Genomic DNA, 24000 nt, shown 5'->3' with positions numbered 1-24000 from the left:
TACTATCTTGCCGACGACATCTACCCGAAGTGGCCAACCTTCGTAAAGACGTGCACCAGGCTTGTGAACGCAAAGCAGACGCTTTTTGCGCAGAAGCAGGAGACTGCTGGGAAGGATGTGGAGCGGGCGTTCGTGGTTCTCCAAGCTCGCTTCAACATTATCAAAGCCCCGGCTCGTACGTGGTTCATGGAGAGCATGGTCGACATCATGTATACGTGCATAATCTTGCACAACATGATTGTCCAAGATGAAGGACCCGATGCGGGAAATTGGTTCGACCCTGAAGCCCCTGGAAGCTCTACCGCAAGTAGTCCGCCATGCAGTGGAGTGTATCCGTGTATACAAGAACAGTTGTCTATTCGGGCAAGGACACGTGACTCTTCCGCTCACGCCCAACTCCAAGATGATCTAATGGAGCACATTTGAGCAAAATTTGGCGGAGAAGATTATTAAATTATGTATTTTTAATTTTTTAGGAAATTCTTAAATTATGTTTTTTTACGAATTTTATGTTGTAAGTTTATTTTATTTAATGAAGTGTGTTTTTATTAATTTAATTTGGTTGGAAATAAAAATAAAAAATGAAATTGAATGAATAGTAATTTAAGGGACGATTAAGAGACGGAGGGTTGCAGATTCCGTCCCTTAGTTAAGAGATGGAGTAAAAAGTACAGTGAGACTCATGAATAGTAATTTAAAGGACGGATAAGTGAAAGCGTTGCGGATGGGCTTAGATACACGCTCACCTACTCTATGCGCATTATCTCGTAATAGCTGTACCAGCCCAATAGTTATGGGCCGACCACAGCGGCCCATTTCTCATCGTTGTCTCTATCAACCCGACTGTTACGACGCCGTTTTCACTCACCGCTCACTGCATAAATAAATCTACACTGCAATTAAGCGCTGTTTCTCTCTCCCTCTTTCCGCAATTCGAGCTGTTTCCGGCTTCTCAACCTTCCCCCTCCCTCTCTACATCACAGGAATCTGAGTTTCGACGGTTTCTACTTATCCAGGAGAAATAGGAAGCTATACGGGCGCATACACACAGTAGGCGAAGATGAGCGTATGGAATTACGTAGTGACGGCGCACAAGCCCACCAACGTCACGCATTCGTGCGTCGGCAATTTCACTAGCCCGCAGGAGCTCAATCTCATAATTGCGTAAGTTTTCCGCTCGCTCCATCCCTCTCGCGCCCTAACCCTCTCATGCACGAGGAGTTTAGTGCGAAAAAATTGTGGCTTTAAGTCTGCTTGCCGAAATTTGAAAATTTGGTAATTGAAATCTATTTTCAGGAAATGCACCCGGATTGAGATTCATTTGCTCTCGCCTCAAGGCTTGCAGGTATAATGATGTTCAAGTTGCATTATGCCTTTTCTGTTGCAATGATTGGTGTTTTTCTTCACATTTTATTTGACAAGAAGTTTTCCTTGCACGGGACCATAAATTAAGGTGACATGTTAAGTTTTCCTTTTTGAAATTTAGTGAAAAGCCCTTTCTAAGAGAAGGGAATGGGGAGTCAGTTAGACACAGTGAGAAATAGTAGGTTGTTGATGAAGGAAGTAGTAAGCAAGCTTTGAACTTATTTATATTTTTGCTAGTTTTATACTCCTATTTACTTTGGGATGATAGTTAAGGAAGCACTAGAAGGGGCAGTTAGGCCGTTCCATCCTATTGAAATGATACCATTTGGAGTTTGGTGAAGCATACCGTATACGTTTTTAGGAAGTGTTTTTCTCTTGTTGTGCAGCCTATGCTGGATGTGCCGATATATGGGAGAATCGCCACACTTGAGCTTTTTCGCCCACATGTGAGTACCCTGCATATGCAAAACATTCAGTGGTTATTGCTCCACCTGATACGAACTCATGCAGTTTTATTACATCCTTTCATATACTTTATCGTTGAATTAAGAGAAGTGCTGTCTTATAAACTTTCTAAAATCAATAGGGAGAAACACAAGACCTCCTTTTCATAGCTACAGAAAGATACAAATTCTGCGTTTTGCAATGGGACGCCGAGACTGGCGAGTTTATCACAAGGTGTGGCCTTGTTAGTTTAATAAACCTATATTTTGTCATTTTATGTGCTTATTGTACACTTATCAATTGGGTGCGTCAAGTCTCCTGCCTTAATGAGTTTGCATGAAATAAGTTATGCATGTGGAATTTGAATGGGGACTTCAAACTAGTTATTGTTTTACAAGATCACATTTCACTCAGTATATTTGTTGGCATTGCTAGCTTTCATCCAAACTTACTTTTTATATTGGATTGGCTTCCATTTTTAAACAGAGCCATGGGTGATGTTTCTGATCGGATTGGCCGTCCCACTGATAATGGACAGGTACTTTCTTGTACCCTGGGGAAAATTGTGCTGTGCTCTTGATCTCAAATTTGTTTGTTTTAGAATATATAGCCAGCCCTTGACTTCTTTATTGCTTTCTTTGTAGATTGGAATAGTTGATCCAGACTGCAGGTTGATTGGTCTACATCTATATGATGGGTTGTTCAAGGTATTGGTCATCCTGCTGTATCAATCTTACTTTTCTTTTTGTAATTTTGGAGTTTTTAAAAATTAAAACCGAAACTTTTAAAAGTATTCCAGTGAATTTGATACTTTTGTTTTATTTTGTGTTTAGGTCATTCCATTTGATAACAAAGGCCAACTCAAAGAGGCATTTAATATCAGGTGTACTTTTTTCCATAATCACTCTAGTAATCTAACTATCTGGAACAGAAAGTGGAGCCTTTTGTGTTTCATACATGCTTTAATTGTTTAAGATAGCCTGTTAACTATTCTCATCTTTCTATTGGGATAGTTTAATTACTATTTTGGTGACTTCTGATTACCATTTCCGACGTACATGTAATTTATGTGTTGCTTCTTCAGGCTGGAGGAGCTTCAGGTTTTAGATATCAAGTTTTTGTATGGTTGCCCTAAGCCGACCATTGTTGTACTTTACCAGGTATATTTTTACTTTTGTCATGTTATGGGTTTTTCTCATAACGAGGAATATGGTATGCTTAAATCATGGAAATTACCAGAATATGTGGTGTATTTGATACATTTAATCAACGATTGACTTTGATTTGTCTCAAGATTATTTTATCTATATCCGTCAGCATTTGATTTTTTTGGATGTGCTTCATGGATAGTACTAAGATGTTTCCAACTTATCTATGCTTTCAATTTCCCACTCTCTTGCTTAATCCATATACTTATCCTATTAAAGTATATTGAGTCATTGTCAAAGAGCCTTTGTAGACTATGTGGATGATATTTTCTATTTGGCTATCTTTTGTATTTGTTGGTACTTAAGGACAAAATTGGGTTTTTACTTTTTAACCTAACACACTGGTTCTTGTCCTTTACCACTGTTCTTCGGCGAGCAGGATAACAAGGATGCGCGTCATATGAAAACATACGAGGTTAATTTGAAGGATAAAGATTTTGTTGAAGGTCCGTGGTCACAAAACAATCTTGACAATGGGGCAGATTTGTTAATCCCAGTGCCACCTCCTCTTTGTGGTGTCCTCATTATTGGTGAAGAAACAATAGTATATTCCAGTGCCTCAAGTTTCAAAGCAATCCCAATTAGACCTGTAAGTTGTACTCCTTTATTAAATGCTAGGTCTTTGCAACACCATTTATGTCACGTCCTGACTGCTGTTTGTTTATCCTTGAAGTCTATTACAAGAGCCTATGGAAGGGTTGATGCAGATGGTTCACGCTACTTATTAGGAGATCACAATGGGCTTTTGCATCTACTTGTTATAACTCATGAGAAGGAGAAGTAAGTTTCTTCTACTCCATTTTATTATCAGATTAGCATCTCATCCTTGTCTTCAGGTCTTGTGTTTATTTCAACCCTTCGACAGGCCTCTGATATTTTATTTGTTTGTTTGTTTTTCATGACGTACTAGAGTATCTGGACTCAAAATTGAGCTCTTGGGGGAAACTTCTATTGCATCATCCATATCATATCTTGATAATGCTGTTGTTTTTGTTGGCTCAAGTTATGGAGATTCACAGGTTTAAAGATCTTTCTCTTTTTATAATGGTATCTAATTTATTGGAACTGACTATATTCCCTGTTTTATCATATAATAATGTTAGACTGATTATTAGTTACCAAGATTATGGATCTTATTTTACCGTGTTTCATTTTCAGTACTTGGTGGCTTGATTTTTTTTTGTCATTAACGTGTCTTTGTAAACCACTCTACTTTTGGCCAATGCAAATATATGTCTGCTCCCTAAGTCCTTTTCTAGATGAAGTGTACCCCTGGTATTATTTAATAAATAGCCCTTTTGTATTTATGTTGATGTTGGTTTTGCTTATCTCTAGAATCAAGATAGCCAGTTTTATGATTCTGTTGAATGTTGATGTTGGATTACCTTAAGAAATCACATTTGATTATTGTTTTAACATCTTTATAGAATGGTACCTTACTTTCTCTTAGTAAATATTACCGAGTTCTAGACTTGACTTGCATAGTCTACGACTAAATAACTATACCTACTGCTGTCGCTGTGAGCCTGGTGCCTTTATTTTATTTTCCTATTATGATGTAGTTTTAATATATCGATATCTATATCGTAATTCAGCTTATAAAGCTTAATCTTCAACCGGACGCAAAAGGTTCTTATGTGGAAGTTCTTGAAAGATATGTGAATTTGGGGCCAATTGTTGATTTCTGTGTGGTTGACTTGGAGAGGCAAGGGCAAGGTCAAGTTGTAACTTGCTCAGGTGCCTACAAGGATGGTTCTTTGCGCATTGTGCGAAATGGTATTGGAATAAATGAACAGGTAAGTGTGGTAAAGTTGACTTGCAAAAACCATATTTTCGGTTATTTTCTCATGTATTTTATATTCAATATCATGCATAGGCATCTGTAGAGCTTCAAGGCATCAAGGGCATGTGGTCGCTGCGATCAGCTACTGATGATCCATATGATACTTTCTTAGTCGTCAGCTTTATCAACGAGACACGTATTTTGGCAATGAATATTGAAGATGAATTGGAGGAAACTGAGATTGAAGGTTTTTGTTCCAATGTACAGACTTTGTTTTGTCATGATGCTGCATACGATCAACTTGTGCAGGTATGGATGATGCAACATTCTCAATCCTTCCATAGGCCTTCTAACATTGCACTAACAGAGATCTCGGTGACCATGCTGTATCTAAATCCTTAATATCATGATCATATCAAACTATGGGAAACTTGTTTATTTGTATTTATTTGTTTCTTTTTACGGCTCTTTAGTATTCTTCTTGCTTTTAAGTGAATTGGTTTTTAGATTTGAGAAGAATTATCCCAGTTTGATCTTTTGATGCCACATGATCATAAGGGCGAACTCGAGTGCAATGAAGTAATCGACGGGCATTGGTTTTTTGATGCGGATGTCTTTTTGTTAAAAGTTTCTGACTTAAACTTTTATCTAAAACCCACAAGTTTCTCTAAAGAATTAGAACCTAGAGGTTTAAAGCAGTTCAACTTTGATCATTATCGAGAATTATGTAGCATAGATATGAGTAACATACAGAATTTGTACAAGGAATGAGTGAAATACTCTTACCTGTAATCTCCTCAATTAAGCATTATATATAAGTTCCGATCCATTGTATTTGCATATGGAAATACTAATAAAACTCATACATACTAAAATGTACGTTTATGTGTGGAAATGTTTAGCAGGAAATGGCTGAGTTTTTTATTGAAAGAAGACAGTGGTTGAACTTTGCACTTTCTTATATTGTGTTCAATCTACTTATTTAGTTTTCACTTGAATATTTATCATACAGGTTACTTCAAGTACAGTTAGACTAGTCAGTGCTACCAGCAGAGAGCTTCACAATGAATGGTTTGCTCCGGAAGGTTATTCAATCAATGTTGCCACTGCCAATGTCACTCAAGTATATCTTCTATCACATTCACATATGACTAAATTTGATTTGTCTGACAAACTTAGAAAATAACCTTCTCATCCAATGAAGTTATCAAAACATCAAATATACCTATTTTGGGTGAGTATTGAGTTTTTTTTTTTTGCTTTGACAGGTTCTATTGGCTACCGGCGGAGGACATTTAATTTATCTAGAAATTGGTGACGGTGTTCTGAGAGAAGTGAAACATACCCAGTTGGAGTATGACATCTCATGCCTGGACATTAATCCAATTGGTGATAACAAAAACTGCAGTCAACTAGCTGCGGTGGGAATGTGGACAGATATTAGTGTTAGGATATTTTCACTTCCAGACTTGAATCTTATAACAAAGGAGCATTTGGGAGGGGAGATCATTCCTCGATCTGTACTTCTTTGTGCTTTTGAAGGGGTTAGTTGCATCTTTATTCCGTTAATTTTGGAAGTAACATTACTTCAATTATGTGGGACTGATGAACAGTATTTGCTGTCTACCAATTTCAGATATCTTATCTGTTATGTGCTCTTGGGGATGGACATCTCTTGAATTTTGTGTTGACTACCAGCAACGGTGCACTATCAGACAGGAAGAAAGTTTCTTTAGGGACCCAACCAATTACACTACGTACTTTCTCATCAAAGAATGCCACACATGTATTTGCGGCTTCTGATAGACCGACTGTCATCTATAGCAGTAACAAGAAATTGCTTTACAGCAATGTAAATCTGAAAGAAGTCAGTTATATGTGCCCCTTCAATACAGCTGCTTTCCCCGACAGGTACAATGTTGTTCCATTCATGTGTTAATTGAAATGATTCAACAAAACTTGGTTTAGTTTTACTCCTATCTATCTTATATAATATCAGCATCATAAAGGGTATGCTTGGTAATTGCAAGACCTATCTTTGTCCTTCTTGTTAGAGTTCTGAGAAGAAAGTCTTTCTTTTAACAGCCTTGCTATTGCTAAAGAAGGCGAACTAACAATTGGAACCATAGATGATATTCAAAAGCTTCACATACGCTCGATCCCACTTGGGGAGCATGCACGGCGTATATGTCATCAGGAACAAACACGGACTTTTGCCATTTGTAGTTTGAAATATAACCAATCAGCAGCAGATGACTCTGAAATGCACTTTGTCCGCTTGTTAGATGACCAGACATTCGATTTCATATCTACTTATCCTCTGGATCAATTCGAGTGTGGTTGTTCTGTCCTTAGCTGCTCGTTCTCTGATGACAGTAATGTGTACTACTGTGTGGGGACTGCATACGTAATGCCAGAAGAAAATGAACCTACTAAGGTTAGTTTTTAATCTTTTTCAGCTGTCTGCCCTCAACAATGTGTCTTGCATGTTTTTGGTGCATGTGTTTCCGCCATTTCATCCTTTTCTATCTCTCCCAAATCTTTTACCTGGAATTCATGAAAGTCACTTTGGATATGCTACATCTTTGGTGTTATCGTTGCTAACTTTTCTCTTGTTTCGTCAGGGTCGGGTTTTAATTTTTATTGTAGAAGATGGAAAACTCCAACTAATTGCTGAGAAGGAAACCAAAGGTGCTGTCTATTCTCTTAACGCCTTCAATGGGAAACTGCTTGCTGCCATTAATCAAAAGATTCAGTTGTACAAGTGGATGCCACGAGATTATGGCTCTCACGAGTTGCAATCCGAATGTGGACATCACGGCCACATACTTGCCCTTTATGTTCAAACTAGGGGGGATTTCATCGTAGTTGGTGATCTGATGAAATCAATATCTTTGCTGATTTACAAGGTGACTATTTTTAAACTCTAGATACAGGCAATGTTTCCACCATGTATTCAGTTTACAGTTTTGTCTAACTTTCGATGGTGCTGTTATACGCAGCATGAGGAGGGTGCTATTGAGGAGCGAGCTCGTGACTACAACGCAAATTGGATGTCAGCTGTCGAGATTCTGGACGACGATATTTACCTTGGAGCTGAGAATAATTTCAACCTCTTCACCGTCCGTAAAAACAGTGAAGGAGCAACTGACGAGGAGCGTGGGCGCCTCGAGGTCGTTGGCGAATACCACCTTGGCGAATTCGTCAATCGATTCCGGCATGGTTCACTAGTCATGCGGCTCCCAGATTCCGACGTTGGCCAGATCCCAACAGTCATATTCGGCACTGTCAATGGAGTCATCGGGGTCATTGCCTCTCTCCCCCACGAGCAGTACGTCTTCTTGGAAAAACTGCAGACGAATATGCGGAAAGTGATCAAGGGCGTCGGGGGGCTCAGCCACGAGCAGTGGAGATCCTTCTACAATGAGAAGAAAACCGTCGAGGCGAAAAGCTTTCTAGATGGAGATCTGATCGAATCGTTCCTTGATCTCAACAGGAATAGGATGGAGGAGATTTCGAAGTCGATGAATGTTGCTGTGGATGAACTTATGAAGAGAGTGGAAGAGCTGACTAGGTTGCATTAAACTCCATCCTGCTTAATTGCGGCATCTGAAATCGTTTGGTGTTCTATTTTTAGTTTGTGTAACGGTGCAAGTGCAACCATTTGATGTGTGTATATTTTTAAGCGACACAAACAGACGTCTACTTTGGTATCTCTCTTGATACATTCTTTTGTTTTTTAACCTATTTCTTGCACAAGCTCATATAGTTGATGTTTACCTACTACTACTATTTACTTTTGTTAATGAACTCCTATACTTCACTAACTTTTTCTATTCACTTTTCATTACATTTCTTAAAGCTATGTCAAGTGGATGGAAGGAGTAGCTAAATGATCTTCGAGAGAAATAAGATAACAAAAGTATTGATACATAAGACTGCACATTAAAATCATAATACCTTACAAAAATGCCACGGTTTCATTCATAATCACACTATTATTACTCAACTAGGCTTGTAATCAATCCCAAAAATTGAGACGCCTCAGAAACAAAAGTGTGGAGGCGTTGAGATATATATTGACCCATGACTTCAAACAGAGATAGGTATTAAGGTGGCTGAGCATGGTATACTTAGGGAAATGGTTATATAACTAACTAAACTAAGCACCATCCTCGAATATTTCAGGTCTCGATACCTTCAGTTCCGACAGCAGCTTCTCTACGATGGTCTTCAACGCAGGGGCACTCATGCCGCATTTCCCATCATCAAAGCAGGACCTTCCTTCTTCAGCAGCTTTACCTAGCCGAGGATCTAAAGGAACTTTCCCGAGGAAAGGAACGCCCATATCCCTGCACATTTTCGCTCCACCACCAGCACTAGTATCAAAAACTTCACTGAAAGCAACCAAGTTTAGCATTTCGGGAACTTTCTCTCTCATGTATTGAAGAACCCACTCCGTCATGTCTCTCTGTTCACCAGTTTCGGTTACATTAAGGAATTTGAGATCTGACAAGGGTTGGCATAGACCACTCATGTTCTCAACAACTCCAAGAACCGGCAACCCCACTTTATTGCAGAAACTCACTTCCTTCCTTACATCAATAAGAGATACCTGCTGAGGAGTAGTAACTATCATGGCTCCATCGATTCCAGTTGCTTGGAGAAACTGAACAATAGAAATATGCTCGTCTGAGGTCCCAGGAGGTGCGTCAACTACAAGAAAATCAAGTTCCCCCCAGTAGACATCCTTCAGAAATTGCTTGATGATTCCATTCTTTCTAGGACCCCTCCATATCACAGCATCATCAGGGTTGGGAAGCATGAAGCCTATTGACATGACCCCAAGGTTGGAGTCAACATAAACAGGGGACCATCCAAGGTTACTTTGGTGGATCTCTTGCCCTTCAAGACCGAGCATCTTTGGAATGCTTGGACCACATATATCAATATCGAGAAGGCCCACCTGAAAACCCATAGCTGCCAGGGAAAAAGATAATTGAGCTGAAACTGTACTCTTCCCAACACCACCCTTTCCAGACAAGACTAGTATTTTGTGTTTAACCGTTGCCATTCTTTCAGCGATAGTGACCAAGTCTGCAAAGAATGCAAAGAAACATAGTCAGATGTAACAGCAATAGCATAACTGCATAAAAATGCAAACGATCAAATGTATTGTAACCACAAATTAATAACTTCACAGATGATTTACGTCAATTTTAAGTAAGATACCATGGAGGCACCATTCTTATTCATATAGTACCTAATCCATATACTAGTACCAAATACAACAATTAATTAATCATTAGAATAAGAAGCCAGAACTAAAACATTAACCCCGTAGTTAACAGGGGAACATAGCAACCATTTATTAATCAGCAACGCGATTCAAAGTACAAATTAAACCCTTCACAAAAAATGCCACTGCTACACTCATACCAACCAATTACAGAAGCCCCTCGATGAGTTCTATATGCCTAATTAGCTGATAACATGGCAAAAACAGGGGCACAATTCGACCACACGAAAACAGCTTAAAATTACAAATTAATTGCCTTCAATTTGATTGCAAACTATATATATCAATCAGTATCCTCCGATTAAATACAAAAAAAAATTAATAGTAATTGAAACCGACCTGGATCGGGTCCTTTGGGAACAGTAGCACAAGCTTCCTGATTAGGGCATCCCTCGCAAGCGTCAGATTTGCCGGCCGATTCAGACTGCGGTCCTGGGCAATCTGTAATTCAACGGAGAAATATAAGAAAAAAAAGGAGGAAATTCTGCAGCTCGAAAAGTTCACTGTTACACACATACGTTCATTGGCGTTTTCAGGTACTTCGTAATCCCCGTTTTCCATGTCTGTAACTCCTCACGAGCCGCCGGCGATGAGCTCTTGCGAAGTATTCAGTCCAATGATTTTGCTAGAGAGAGAATCAAATTCCCAAAACCCTAGAGAGAGAAAGACAGCCAAAGTAGTAAGATTTTTCCTCTTTTGTGAGATTTTAAATTGAACAGTTCTTTATCTAGTGTTTGGTTGACTTGTGTTGGCTTGACTCAAAATTCAAGAATGATTATATCCTTGAAAAATTCTTTATTTCTTGTATATTTGTATTTCTAAAGAACAAGTCAGAATTTTGACAATAATTTAGTGACATTTTCATAAAAAAAATATCATCTTCATCATTTCACTCATAACTTATTCCATTTTAATCAAAATTCCCATCAAATCTCATGTGCAATAAAGATCATAGCTTCATATTAAGATTTAAACTGACAAGTAAAGTTTTCATTTTTATATAAATATAATACTACCCTCAACAATAATATTGCAGTTTTGATTTACCTCTTCGTATTTCCATGTATATATATCCATTTCCAGAAATGGCTTCGCAAGCGGTGACGCCTTTGTTTTTTTTCCACTATAAATAAAGAGATATTTTGGTTAATGGTGGGGAATTGGTTAATGGTGGGGAATTGATTGAGGAAAAAGGTACAGTATAATATACAGATTCCATATTCCTCTACTCCTCCCCACTCTGTCTGCCCCCACACAACTACTATACGACGACAACATTTATCACTCATCAACCCTATCTCTTAAAGAAGTGGCCTTTTCTCCTTCGCTCGTGTGTCCCAGAATTATTCGCTCATTTATGATTTTCCACTTCCACTCAGCACCTTTTCCCTCTTTCCTGGATTCCTAGGTATAATTAGTCGTATTTTACTCGTGTGTGTTTGTGTTTCGGCGGAGTTTCCAACGTCCTATTTTCGTGGGTGTCAAGCTTCTCTTTTTTTTATTAATTGTGTTTTTCACATAATTGCAAAACTTATGTGATTTTTGAAGTTTCGCTTGGTTGTGTTTTTCAGTTCAAGTAGCTGATTTCCTGCTGTGATTATGAGGAATGCCTAATCTGAAGTGTTTAAAGAGGTTAGTGTGTGGATGATGTGAAGATTCATGTAAAGACTGAATTTTCCTATGTTAAGTAGTGTTTTATTGTGTAATGACTTGAAATCCTTTGCAGTATTTACTAAATAATTCGAATTAGAAATTTGTTAGACGTTTGGAAGATTGTTTTTGTCTGATATAGTTGACTTTGATCTGGTTTATGATAAGTTGAGGCATGGATTATTTATATTTGATCGAATAAATCGACTATTGATCTGACATATGCTGAATTTCCAGATTTCATATTGTGATAATCTTGAGTTGGAAGCTCTGCAGGAAGACTAGTCAAATTCATTCTGAATCGCAGCACGGGATATACATATACATGCGGGATTGAAGGATAGTAGTGGTCATAGTTGATTAAAATGGCTTTCGAGCCATTTGAGTGGTATTGCCAACCTGTCAAGAATGGGGTATGGGCAAGAGCAGTGGAAAATGCATTTGGAGCTTACACTCCATGTGCTACTGACTCCTTGGTTATCTGCATTTCCCATCTGGTTCTTCTGCTGCTGTGCATAAATCGGCTATGGCGGATGAAAAGAGATTTCTCAGTCCAGAGATTTCTCCTAAGATCAAATTTTTACAATTATTTGCTGGGTCTGCTGGCTCTTTATTGTACTGGAGAACCTTTGTGTAGATTGATAATGGGGATTTCAGCATTCAATGTGGATGGTCAGCCCGGTCTTGCCCCATATGAGGTACATTGTTTTCTTTCTCTTACTATAGTGTTTGCAGGGATTCACTTAGTCTCCATACAGAAATGGTGATATTTTTTTTTATCATGGAGTCGGTTATTCAGGAAACTCCTCGTTGGGATTTATTTGCATTTTGAAAATTGCACAGCAGTCATCTGGTTATTATTGTGTGACAACATGAAAGAGCTGTCTAGACTAGTGCCGGTTTCTTGAAATGTGTAACTCAATTTAACATCTGGAATCTGGGCATTACTACGTTTCTGATGCTGTATCTTTTACTCTGAAGACTTAATTAGCTCATTCTGTTTTCCTTTTTTTCTGAAAATTGACCTTACGAAACTAAAAAGATTGGAAAACTTTTGAAGAAATAAAATAAGAATAAAATTACTGAGCCACTCTCTTGCTTGTATTATACAATCTGCGATTTTATTCAGCATGAGCTCAACAACTTGCTCTTGCTCGGGTATTGAAACTTGTATCGACTCTTGTAGGTGACTTCTCTAATCATTGAGGCTGTAACATGGTGCTCTATGCTTGTGATGATTGGACTGGAGACAAAGGTGTACATCCGTGAATCTCGTTGGTCTGTGAGGTTTGGGGTTATTTATGCACTCGTAGGAGATGCTGTAATTGTGAACCTTGCTCTTTCCGTCCAGGAGTATTATGATTGGTTAGTCTTCTCTTTAGCATTTTTAACGGATCTGTAATGCTAAATTTTATCATCAAATTGATTATCAAGTTGCCTATATAAATAATTACTTGGTTTGTATCTCTTCACTCATGGATTTGGGACAAACTAAGTGATACAGTCTATCTTAGTATAAAGGAAACAAAGTAATCTAATGTATGTACTGTGGTTTTCGTCTTGTGTCACTTCATGTCGTCCTTTTCCTCTTTCTTCCATCTTTGAAGAGTTTGTTGCTTTGGGGCTATATCATGATTCATGCATATGAAATGTGTTACTACTTATGGATTATCATTCATGCTTGTATTTTTTCGTTGTAGGTCCGTCCTCGCTTTGTATATTAGTGAAGTGGCTGTCCAGGTTTGTTTCACTCTACTTCTTCTTATATCTCAAATATAAATTTTCAACTGGAAATTTGTGGCACTTTTATCAGCTGAGGCTTGCTGGCAACACTCTTCTTTCAGAAGTGTTGACTGTCAAATTTCATTTTGGGTCCGCATGCCACAACTTTAAGATTACAGAAGCCTATTGTCATGAATCCTCTGAAAATTTTGTAGACATTTGAACCGAAAAACAAAAAGGCAGCAAATATGAAATGATTTTTCCCTTTGTAAAGTGGGTAATCATAATGAGTAGGTTCCATCTCACATAGTAGACTATTGGGATGTGGTGCTAAATTTGTTAGAGCGTTAAGTTATCATGGCTAAACCGTGACTAGAAAGTCTTTCTTTGATTTTTTAATCTACTTGTCAATGCAGAGCCCCAGCTTAATCTTTGTTAGCCATGCAGGTTTTGTTTGGTGTCCTCTTGCTTGTGTATATCCCTAACTTGGATCCTTATCCGGGATATTCCCCAGTGAGAAATGTATCCGAGGACAACACTGCTTATGAAGAACTTCCTGGAGGGGAGCAAATTTGTCCTGAGAGAAAAGCCAACTTAATCTCTCGTACGTTATTATAATGTGCTTATAAATAATGCTATTGATTTTACCTTCATTGCCTTGATGTTTAATGCTTTTTGCCGATGCCATTATGTCATTTCATCTATAATTCTATCATCTGTGCCGTCGTGGGATTGTTTAGCATTTTTCTATGACATTCCTGCATCACTTCATTGTACCTTTTCTCCTCTTATATATCTATTCCTCCCAATTAGTATAATAGCCTAATGGTTCTGTTTTGAGCATGTTTCTTGGAATTAATTATTGGTTATTACTATTTCTGCTTCAGGAATTACGTATTCATGGATGAACCAGATCATGAAACTCGGTTCTAGAAGGCCTCTCACAGAGAAGGATGTTTGGCAACTTGATTCTTGGGATAAAACAGAAACACTTAATGACTCGTATGTTCATAATGCTTATCTATTTTTTTTTATTCTTTCCTTTTCTTCTGCCTCCCCTCTTGGCCTAGCAGCTAATTATTATGTTTTGTGAATTGTTTAGGTTTCAGAAATCTTGGGCTGAGGAGATTCGGAGACCAAAACCTTGGCTTTTAAGAGCTTTAAATCGTAGTCTTGGTGCAAGGTAGTCTTCAGTACTTGCAAATTATATGTTCATGAGATATGAATCTGTTCATACAATTTTCACATTACTATATTGTTCTATTGTTCAAAAACTTGACTCTGTGCCTTTACATATTTTTCTCAGATTTTGGTGGGGAGGCGTCTGGAAGGTAGTAAACCGAGCGTGGCTTCTCTTATTGACATTTTTATCATTTATTGGGCTCAATACATTTTCTTTTGTAGAAGTGTTATTACACAATCAAAACTGGAGATTGTTTCAGTCATTTTCTACATGCACTTTCTAACCTGTTACTGAGTAATATGTGGATTCAGCCATGAAATAACCGGAGTATATAATCAATATACACGGAAACACAACTGTATATATGTTTGTGCGATTTTGTGTTTGTCTATCTATATGCATGTGTTAGTGTAAAAAGCATTGTGTCAAGAAATGTCTTTCAGCAAGTAAGTCACTCTATGCACTTTTATATCTCACTTAACTTGATCCTTTTTACTTTTAACTAATTTATAGTTTTTCTCACGGAGCAAAATTTTAATTTATTGCTTCGGGCTTAAGCTATAATAATGAAGTCAATGAGAATGTCTGCGCACTTATGTGATTTGGCTAGTTAATTTTCCTGCGTTAGTTATGTGATTATGTGGTTTGGATAAGCATAGGATCTTTAAATTTTGTCATTGCTTGAATCTGTTAATCCATTACAGTTTTTGACCTCTTGTGTATGGATTGAAATGTTTTTCCACAGAATTTCATGTGCTAATATGACTCACACTAACATTTTATCCTTTGAGTTTGGTGAGGTCATGTGTATGACACTCATTTGCCTAACATGAGTACTTTTTTCTCCATTGTGCAGATAGGGAATGATCTTTCTCAGTTTGTTGGTCCCCTTATATTAAACCTTCTCTTACAGGTCAGTTTATTTGCATCTTACCTTTATAAACCGCATGCACACTTTGGTGACCTTCCCCAAGCTAACTAGCTCACTTAGAAAGAAACAAATATTCTCGTCCCCTTGAGCATGCAGGAAGTTAATTTATTTTTGTTATTGGTGACATCTACAGTCAATGCAACAAGGAGATCCAGCTTGGATTGGTTACATCTATGCATTCTTGATTTTTGTTGGAGTGGTACGTAATGATGTCACCATTTCCCTTATTTACTGCACTCGTTACTGGTGATATTTTTAAAACTGTTTCCCACTTATGAAGATCATAGTCTGTTATTGCTATCTTTTACACCTTTCTCTTCATTGATAAATTTCAGGTACTTGGTGTTTTATGTGAAGCTCAGTATTTTCAGAATGTCATGCGTGTTGGCTTTCGTCTAAGATCAACTTTGGTAAGCTACCTTTCTGGAGTCTCCTATTATCTTGTGATCCTCACTGTAGAAACTACTTCTTGATTTATCTAAGTTTGAGTCCTCGAATACATATGAACGCCCTTTAGTTTGTGAGTTATCCTCTCAGTTTCTATATTAAGTTTGGTTAGAGCTGGAGGAGAGTTTTACTGTTTAAAAGGGTACTGTGTGCGTGGTTGGGAGTTTTTTCATTCTGCAAGGATCTTATTGATTTTGAACGCAATTTATAGGTTGCTGCAGTTTTTCGCAAATCTTTGAGGCTGACTCATGAGAGCCGCAAAATGTTTTTATCTGGTAAAATTACTAATTTGATGACTACAGATGCTGAAGCTCTTCAGGTATATTTCATTCCCTGTTTGGAAAAATAAGCTGTTGTTCTCATTATTGCATACATGGAAATTTGAGAACTGGGTTTTATATGATTGATATATAAAAAGCAGTAAATTCAAAGTGTGTGTTAGGCAAGACATTATATAACTTACAAAGTTAGGACTTCCCATGTGCACCAATTGGTCTTAGTTGAAATTTGGTTGCACAATATCTATGCTAGAGGGTGTGCCAAGCTGAATTTCTTCTTGATTCCCCAACACTTTTTTTCAATGCTCTGAAAACTTCTTTGAAAGACATTTATGTTTGTTTGTTTGATTTCCCAACTTTCAAAACCAGGCTTATCTTTTCTTATTATGATTGCCATTATCTAGTACTTGAACGCCTACCTGTTCATTATTTCATTAAATATTTAATTTCAGTAAGTGAAAACTCAAAAGGAATGCATAATGATAGAAATCCATGGGTTCCATCCTAAAACCAATTGGTGATAGGAGGAGAGACCCATGAGACTTATATAGTGGATTAAGCTCTTTGTGTACACCGATGTGAGATATTTTTTATGTTCATTTTATGTTTCAATTGCCAACACCCTCCCTCAAACCCTTCAAGGTGAATCTTGGAGGGGTTGGACTTTTTTATGATCGATTGGACAATCGGCCCAATTTTTTTTCCGATCGGTTGGACCACTGGCCCCAAATTTTCAGCCCAGTTATACTGCTGGGTCAGTCATTTTTTTTTCGGTTTCAGCCCAGATATACTGCTGGGTCAGTCAATTTTAGCCCACAATCGGTGACCCGCTCTGATACCATGATAGAAATCCATGGGTTCCATCCTAAAACCAATTGGTGATAGGAGGAGAGACCCATGAGACTTATATAGTGGATTAAGCTCTTTGTGTACACCGATGTGAGATATTTTTTATGTTCATTTTATGTTTCAATTGCCAACACATAATATACGAAAGTCATGTTTGAACGCATGCTAAAATGATTGAATTATTAATTTGTAATTTTTGATTGTCTAACTTATTACTTAATATTACTGGCTTTTGCTGTGCAGCAAATATGTCAATCACTCCACACTTTGTGGTCAGCTCCTTTCCGGATTACTATTGCCTTGGTTCTTCTTTACCAGCAGCTGGGTGTTGCTTCTCTTCTCGGGGCACTGTTGCTTGTTCTTCTATTTCCTATACAGGTATAGAGTCTTGAGCTAATGTTTTCTTTGGCCATTTATCTTGCCTCAAGGTAGTCGTCGATATCTGATAAGAGACTAAATACATTGTTATTGTGTGAATTACATCTGGAACTTTTTACGTGTCTCTTTATGGAAATTACATGATCTACATGCATAGTTCATGTTATTGCCCTTTTGGTTTTGGGAGCCCTTGTTACTAGCGTATCTCAAAGCCATTTCATGTTGCTTGGTTGTAACTTCTTTCTGCAATTGACTTAATTGAACAGACATTTATTATAAGCAAGATGCAAAAGCTGACAAAAGAAGGATTACAACGTACAGACAAGAGAATTGGGCTCATGAATGAAATATTGGCTGCTATGGAAACCGTCAAGTAAGTTCTACATGCTGTATAATTTCTTAATCAGTGTTTCAGAGTATGCATCACTTTTACGAGCTTCTTTAATGCCAAAATGGATGCAGATGTTATGCATGGGAGAATAGTTTCCAGACTAAGGTTCAAACTGTCAGGAATGACGAGTTATCGTGGTACCGGAAAGCTCAGCTGCTTGGAGCTGTAAGATTTCCTAGAAAAACTTTTTGACACTCAATATTCACCTATATCCATTTCATCTCCTTGTAGAATCAGATAAAAAATTCGACATTAAGTGAGAAATAACATTATACATTTGGAACTCTGACACTGTAAACTGCTTTTTTAAAACAAATTGTGAAGTTCTTTCCTTTAACCATGGTTTCTCACGTCTTTTGCATTCACTTCATTCATGTTATTTGTTTCCGTATATGGTGCTTTATCGTCATGACAACATCTGTTTTATATCAGTTCCAATTTATTCTTATTTTTTTCGTCTTTGGCTTATGTTTTCCTCAATTATTCTTTTCATTGTGCCAAATTCTTGATTGTTATTTCATGACACTACTTTTTTGATTTGCAGTTGAACAGTTTCATTCTTAACAGCATACCTGTCATCGTGATTGTAGTTTCATTTGGGTTATTCACTTTACTCGGAGGAGATTTGACACCTGCAAGGGCCTTTACATCTCTGTCATTGTTTGCTGTTTTACGTTTCCCACTTTTCATGCTTCCAAATATTATTACACAGGTATCTTCTTTCAAAATTTCTCTACTCATATGGACACAATGTTTTTTTATTTTTCAGTGTATACTTGTGATCTAACTTCTTTCAGGATCCCAGTGAACTAGCATTAAATTTGTAACGTAAATCTCTGTATGGATCCTTGTTCTAGATTATACTCCATAATAATAGTTCATACTACCACACTGATACAGCAACTACATATGATTCCATTAGCATTACAAGAACCATAATTCACCATGTTTTATGATGTTCACTGGTTCAAAATAGTCTAGTATAGTACTATTTGACTTGAAAAAATTTGAACAATGACGGGATTTTAATTGCGACTACTTTCGTGTTTTGATTTAATACAAAACGACAAACTATGTTTACATAGTCCTCCTTTGGTGATCTCCCAGGTTGTTAATGCAAACGTCTCATTGAAACGTCTGGAGGGCCTTCTTCTAGCTGAAGAACAAGTCCTCATGCCTAATCCACCCATTGAACCGGGATTACCAGCTATCTCTATCAAGAATGGATACTTCTCTTGGGAGGCAAAGGTTTGTTAGGTTTATACTTGATCCTGCAATTGTGTCACTTGTGTAGTATGACCCTCATTGGTATGCTATTTACTCATTTGATATATCCTATGAGTGGAAACCTGCACTCTCCATGTTTCTACTTTATCATATGTCATGACACAGCTAGAGTTGTTTTTCTTCGATTTCTCCCCACTTTCTTCCTTGTTTTAGATAGCTGGGAGTAATACTTTTTCTGACCCTTGTGACTTGATTAGATTTCTATTACAGGCAGAAAGGCCAACTTTGTCAAATATCAACTTGGATATACCAGTTGGTAGCTTAGTTGCTATTGTTGGCAGCACCGGGGAAGGAAAGACATCACTCGTGTCAGCAATGCTTGGAGAGCTTCCTGCAGTGGCAGATGCAAATGTTGTCATCAGAGGAAATGTTGCTTATGTACCACAAGTTTCATGGATTTTTAATGCGACAGTGAGTTAATTATTGCTTTCTTTTCTAGTCTCATGCTTGTTCATGAGTCAAATCTGATTTTATCACAAGTCTATGTCACATTTTAACTTTAGTAGACTTGAGCTCATAAAATAAAATTTTCTGATCTTAGGTCCGTGACAACATACTGTTTGGTTCCCCATTTGAACGTGCAAGATATGAGAAGTCGATAGATATGACCTGCCTGCAACATGACCTGGAAGTACTGCCAGTAAGAATCTTAGAAACATCAGTGCATGGTTAAGTATTTCTAATGTTACGGAGTTGAAGAAATTCATATTCTGATTTATTTGCAACCATGAATGTTCCTATGATAGGGTGGCGATCTTACTGAAATTGGAGAACGTGGGGTCAATATCAGTGGAGGGCAAAAACAGAGGGTATCCTTGGCTCGGGCCGTATATTCGAATTCAGATGTTTACATCTTTGATGATCCTCTAAGTGCTCTAGATGCTCATGTGGGACGCCAGGTATGTCTTCGAAAATGCATGAGTCGTTCAAAATCACGCAACTGCAACTTGGTCATAAATCATAACAGAAACGCCATTCTTTTGGTTTGCTATGAATATTTCGGCTGCCATTTCTATTTAAAGATTAATTATAACCACAAATTTTCCTTTAAAATGCTGAAGTGGGGAGTAGAAAATAATCTTCTTTCACTTTGTACTATAAAAACATGTTTTCATGATTTATCATTGTGCTGATCTGCTTCTTTAGGTTTTCGAGAAATGCATCAAAACAGAATTAAGAGGGAAAACAAGAGTTCTAGTCACGAATCAGCTACATTTTCTGTCAGAAGTGGATAGAATTCTCCTGGTACATGAAGGTACCGTGAAAGAGGAGGGAACATTTGAAGAGCTCTCCAACAATGGCGTTCTATTCCAGAAATTGATGGAAAATGCTGGCAAAATGGAAGAATATGTTGAAGAACCAGAAGATATTGGAAAAGTTGATGATAAAGATGCAAAGCCTACTGTTAATGGTACAACCAACGAGATTGCTAAAGATGAAAAACAAACAAACAAAAAAGAAGGGAAGTCTATCCTTATAAAGCAGGAAGAACGCGAAACTGGTGTTGTGAGCTGGAAAGTTTTGATGAGGTAGAAATACAGTCATTCTGATATGAATGACTTCAGAATGTTAAATAGAGCTTACGTCTTTATATTATAAAAGTCTTTCTTCATCTCCATAAGAATCATACATTTCTGTCTATTTTCTTAAGAGGAAGGCTCTTTTAGGTCTAATATAGTTAATTAGAAACTATATTTGTGTGATGTTATAGATACATGATAAAATTGTGGAAACTGCACCTACTAGCATCTTCTTTGTTGATTTGTGGTTTATCGTATTTCTTTTTAACTGATGCAGATACAAAAATGCTCTAGGAGGTGCTTGGGTTGTTATGATTCTGTTTACATGCTATGTTTCAACTGAAGTCCTGCGAGTTTCAAGCAGCACATGGCTAAGTTATTGGACAGATGTAGGCAGCCACCAGGATGCGCATGGGCCATTATACTACAACTCGATTTACTCGCTCCTCTCATTTGGTCAAGTAAGTATATTATGCTAGTCTTTCTGATCAAAATTTAAGGAACTTCATTATTTTGTCACGCCTTCTTATAATGATGTAATTATCTTCCTACATTTATTCTTTTTTATTTTAACATTCTATTTTCTGTTTGAAAAAAATTAAAAATCTTGATCATTACCCTAAATATTCATATCTCAGGTTCTGGTTACTTTAACAAATTCATTTTGGATGATCACTTCAAGCCTTTATGCTGCCAGAAGATTGCACAATGCCATGCTAGATTCGATTCTTAGAGCTCCAATGGTGTTCTTTCACACAAATCCACTCGGACGAATCATCAACAGATTTGCCAAGGATCTAGGTGACATTGATCGAACTGTCGCTCCTTTTGCAAACATGTTTCTGGGTCAAGTGGCACAGCTTATTTCAACCTTTGTGCTCATCGGAATAGTTAGTACAATGTCTTTATGGGCCATTATGCCTCTTCTGGTCCTGTTTTACGCTGCCTATCTGTACTACCAGGTATGGATTCTGATTTATTTACTTATGATACTGACTGGCCTCGAGATTTATGATGATGTATATATTGTGTGGTTTGCAGAGCACTGCCAGAGAAGTGAAACGCTTAGACTCCGTCAGTAGGTCTCCTGTGTATGCCCAGTTTGGAGAAGCACTTAATGGCGTTTCAACCATTCGTGCATATAAAGCATACGACCGGATGTCCACCATGAATGGGAATTCAATGGACAACAATATCAGATTTACTCTTGTTAACATGAGTGGAAACCGCTGGCTCGCCATTCGCTTAGAGACAGTAGGAGGCATTATGATTTGGTTTACTGCAACCTTTGCTGTTTTGCAGAACGGAAGAGCAGAGAACCAAGAATCGTTTGCCTCTACGATGGGATTGCTTCTCAGTTATGCATTGAACATTACAAGCTTATTGACTACTGTTCTAAGAATTGCTAGTTTAGCAGAAAATAGTTTTAATGCTGTTGAGCGCGTTGGCACGTATGTTGATTTGCCCGCAGAAGGTCCAGCCATAATTGAGGACAGCCGTCCACCTCCCGGATGGCCTTCCTCTGGTTCCATTCGTTTTGAAGATGTTGTTCTGCGATATAGGCCGGACCTCCCTCCTGTTCTACATGGAATATCCTTCAGCATTTCTCCTAGTGATAAGGTCGGAATTGTTGGAAGGACGGGGGCTGGTAAGTCAAGCATGCTTAATGCTTTGTTCCGAATGGTTGAGCTGGAGAAGGGAAGAATATTGATCGATGATTATGACGTTTCAAAGTTTGGATTACTGGATCTCCGAAAGGTTCTTGGAATCATTCCCCAGTCACCTGTCCTTTTCTCAGGTTCGGGCATCCTTGAAACGTTAATTTTACTTTAGTACATGTTGTATGAATTGGTAGCCTGATGATTCCTTCTTATATATTTGCAAAGGAACCGTAAGGTTTAATCTCGACCCATTCAACGAGCATAACGATGCTGACCTGTGGGAGTCTTTGGAAAGGGCACATCTAAAAGATGTCATCAGGAGGAATTCTTTGGGTCTTGATGCTGAGGTCTCTGAAGCAGGGGAGAATTTCAGTGTTGGGCAGAGACAGCTATTATCTCTTTCTAGAGCATTGCTCCGCAGATCAAAGATTCTCGTTCTTGATGAAGCAACGGCTGCTGTGGATGTCGGGACTGATGCGCTCATCCAAAAGACTATCCGCGAAGAGTTCAAATCCTGCACAATGTTGATCATTGCTCACCGCTTGAATACCATCATCGATTGTGACAATATCCTTCTACTCGATGCTGGCAAGGTGCGTAACCATCAAGTAGCTGCCTGGTTTGGTTAGTATTTGTCGTTTCCTTGCTTCGTATGACTCGTATGACTCGTTTGCCAGGTTGTCGAATTCGACACTCCTGAAGCATTGCTGCGGCAAGAAGGCAGTGCTTTCTCTAAGATGGTGCAGAGCACAGGAGCTGCAAACGCTGAATATCTACGCGACCTTGTGCTTAGAGATGGTGAGAAGCGCGCGAGAGAGAAACAGGTGGATGGGGAGCGGAGATGGCTCGCCTCGTCTCGCTGGGCTGCAGCAGCGCAGTATGCTCTCGCAGTCAGCCTCACTTCATCGCAGAACGACCTCGTGCAGCTGGAGATCGACGAGGACAACAGCGCCCTCAGGAAGACAAGGGACGCTGTGATCACGCTCCGGGGAGTGCTGGAGGGGAAGCACGACAAAGAAATCGAAGAGAGTCTCGAGAAGCACAACCTTTCTAGGGATAGTTGGTGGTCGTCTCTTTACAAAATGATTGAAGGTAAACTCTTAAAACCACCAATTTCATAAAACAGTACTACCTGTGTAACGTTGATGTTGATAAACCTTTCGTACAGGACTTGCCACGATGAGCCGACTCGCTCGCAACAAGCTCCACCAAGGGGATGATTTTAATGACCGAATGACAATCGACTGGGACCAAGCCAGCATATAGGCCGAACCTCAGCCCCGTTGCCATCTGCACGAAAAGTACGGTTACGGGTCTTGGACCCGCCAGAGATGTACCTGTTGCTTAGACTTTCCACAGCTGTAACATCCTAGTTTTTTAATAGTGAATTTTGTTGCACTTTGGTGATTATTGTAAAAAATTGATGTCAAATTTTCAAACTTCTAATGGTATGCACACCTTTTTAAACCGTTAGATATCATAGTTACTTAGATGTTTGGAATGCTTCCTTTACAAATTGCTCGACAAACTCGGTCCGAATAGGTGGCTCGTTCCACGTCTTTCCAGCCTGTTCCGAAGAGAAGCCGGAAGGGAACTTTAAGCAC

General features: G+C 38.3%; 3 protein-coding genes across 5 annotated transcripts; 2 read left to right on the top strand and 1 right to left on the bottom strand.

The window, feature by feature from the left end:
- Positions 1 to 897: 897 nt before the first annotated feature.
- LOC121757043 (DNA damage-binding protein 1) lies at positions 898 to 8543 on the top strand. The gene is made up of 19 exons (XM_042152515.1): positions 898 to 1164; positions 1297 to 1345; positions 1752 to 1811; positions 1952 to 2043; positions 2296 to 2347; positions 2454 to 2516; positions 2643 to 2692; positions 2894 to 2969; positions 3397 to 3606; positions 3691 to 3797; positions 3928 to 4036; positions 4613 to 4813; positions 4894 to 5109; positions 5813 to 5923; positions 6069 to 6344; positions 6437 to 6711; positions 6886 to 7237; positions 7425 to 7709; positions 7803 to 8543. Exons 1-19 carry the CDS (start codon positions 1061 to 1063, stop codon positions 8382 to 8384), a joined length of 3270 nt encoding a protein of 1089 aa, XP_042008449.1. The 5' UTR covers positions 898 to 1060; the 3' UTR covers positions 8385 to 8543.
- A 166-nt stretch (positions 8544 to 8709) lies between these two features.
- Positions 8710 to 10843, bottom strand: LOC121757042 (cytosolic Fe-S cluster assembly factor NBP35-like). Its single transcript, XM_042152514.1, has 3 exons — positions 10618 to 10843; positions 10439 to 10540; positions 8710 to 9897 (listed from the first exon to the last, which is right to left on the bottom strand). The coding sequence occupies exons 1-3, from the start codon at positions 10658 to 10660 to the stop codon at positions 8963 to 8965; spliced, it is 1080 nt and encodes a 359-aa protein (XP_042008448.1). The 5' UTR covers positions 10661 to 10843; the 3' UTR covers positions 8710 to 8962.
- A 428-nt stretch (positions 10844 to 11271) lies between these two features.
- On the top strand, positions 11272 to 23869 carry LOC121757040 (ABC transporter C family member 2-like). 3 transcript variants are annotated; one of them, XM_042152511.1, is made up of 28 exons: positions 11272 to 11507; positions 11671 to 11731; positions 12026 to 12447; positions 12936 to 13114; positions 13450 to 13489; positions 13919 to 14075; positions 14359 to 14473; positions 14574 to 14654; positions 14778 to 14802; positions 15511 to 15567; positions 15719 to 15784; positions 15921 to 15995; positions 16244 to 16351; positions 17403 to 17537; positions 17804 to 17910; positions 18000 to 18093; positions 18473 to 18640; positions 19036 to 19176; positions 19426 to 19626; positions 19757 to 19855; positions 19962 to 20114; positions 20362 to 20744; positions 21013 to 21196; positions 21374 to 21697; positions 21777 to 22533; positions 22622 to 22989; positions 23074 to 23488; positions 23565 to 23869. In XM_042152511.1, exons 3-28 carry the CDS (start codon positions 12115 to 12117, stop codon positions 23660 to 23662), a joined length of 4863 nt encoding a protein of 1620 aa, XP_042008445.1. In that variant the 5' UTR covers positions 11272 to 11507; positions 11671 to 11731; positions 12026 to 12114; the 3' UTR covers positions 23663 to 23869. The 3 variants fall into 3 exon arrangements, with proteins under 3 accessions (XP_042008445.1, XP_042008443.1, XP_042008444.1); XM_042152509.1 differs by having other exon boundaries at positions 11987 to 12447; XM_042152510.1 differs by having other exon boundaries at positions 11272 to 11573; positions 11987 to 12447.
- The last annotated feature ends 131 nt before the right edge of the window (positions 23870 to 24000 follow it).

Source organism: Salvia splendens, chromosome 12 (genome assembly GCF_004379255.2).
Source record: "Salvia splendens isolate huo1 chromosome 12, SspV2, whole genome shotgun sequence".
Taxonomy (NCBI): Eukaryota; Viridiplantae; Streptophyta; class Magnoliopsida; order Lamiales; family Lamiaceae; genus Salvia; species Salvia splendens.
Note: the sequence above shows the minus strand (reverse complement) of the source record. Positions and strands in the feature narration are given on the sequence as shown.

Coding starts and splice junctions, on each gene's coding strand:
- LOC121757042 (XM_042152514.1), bottom strand. CDS start 10,660: ATGGAAAACGGGGATTACGAAGTACCTGAAAACGCCAATGAAC. Junction 10,541..10,617: donor ACCTGAAAACGCCAATGAAC/GTATGTGTGTAA, acceptor GTTGAATTACAG/ATTGCCCAGGACCGCAGTCT. Junction 9,898..10,438: donor TCCCAAAGGACCCGATCCAG/GTCGGTTTCAAT, acceptor CATTCTTTGCAG/ACTTGGTCACTATCGCTGAA.
- LOC121757040 (XM_042152511.1), top strand. CDS start 12,115: ATGGCTTTCGAGCCATTTGAGTGGTATTGCCAACCTGTCAAGAATGGG. Junction 14,803..15,510: donor GGTGGGGAGGCGTCTGGAAG/GTAGTAAACCGA, acceptor TCCATTGTGCAG/ATAGGGAATGATCTTTCTCA. Junction 22,534..22,621: donor GTCACCTGTCCTTTTCTCAG/GTTCGGGCATCC, acceptor ATATTTGCAAAG/GAACCGTAAGGTTTAATCTC.
- LOC121757043 (XM_042152515.1), top strand. CDS start 1,061: ATGAGCGTATGGAATTACGTAGTGACGGCGCACAAGCCCACCAACGTC. Junction 2,517..2,642: donor TATATGATGGGTTGTTCAAG/GTATTGGTCATC, acceptor TTTTGTGTTTAG/GTCATTCCATTTGATAACAA. Junction 6,712..6,885: donor ACAGCTGCTTTCCCCGACAG/GTACAATGTTGT, acceptor TTCTTTTAACAG/CCTTGCTATTGCTAAAGAAG.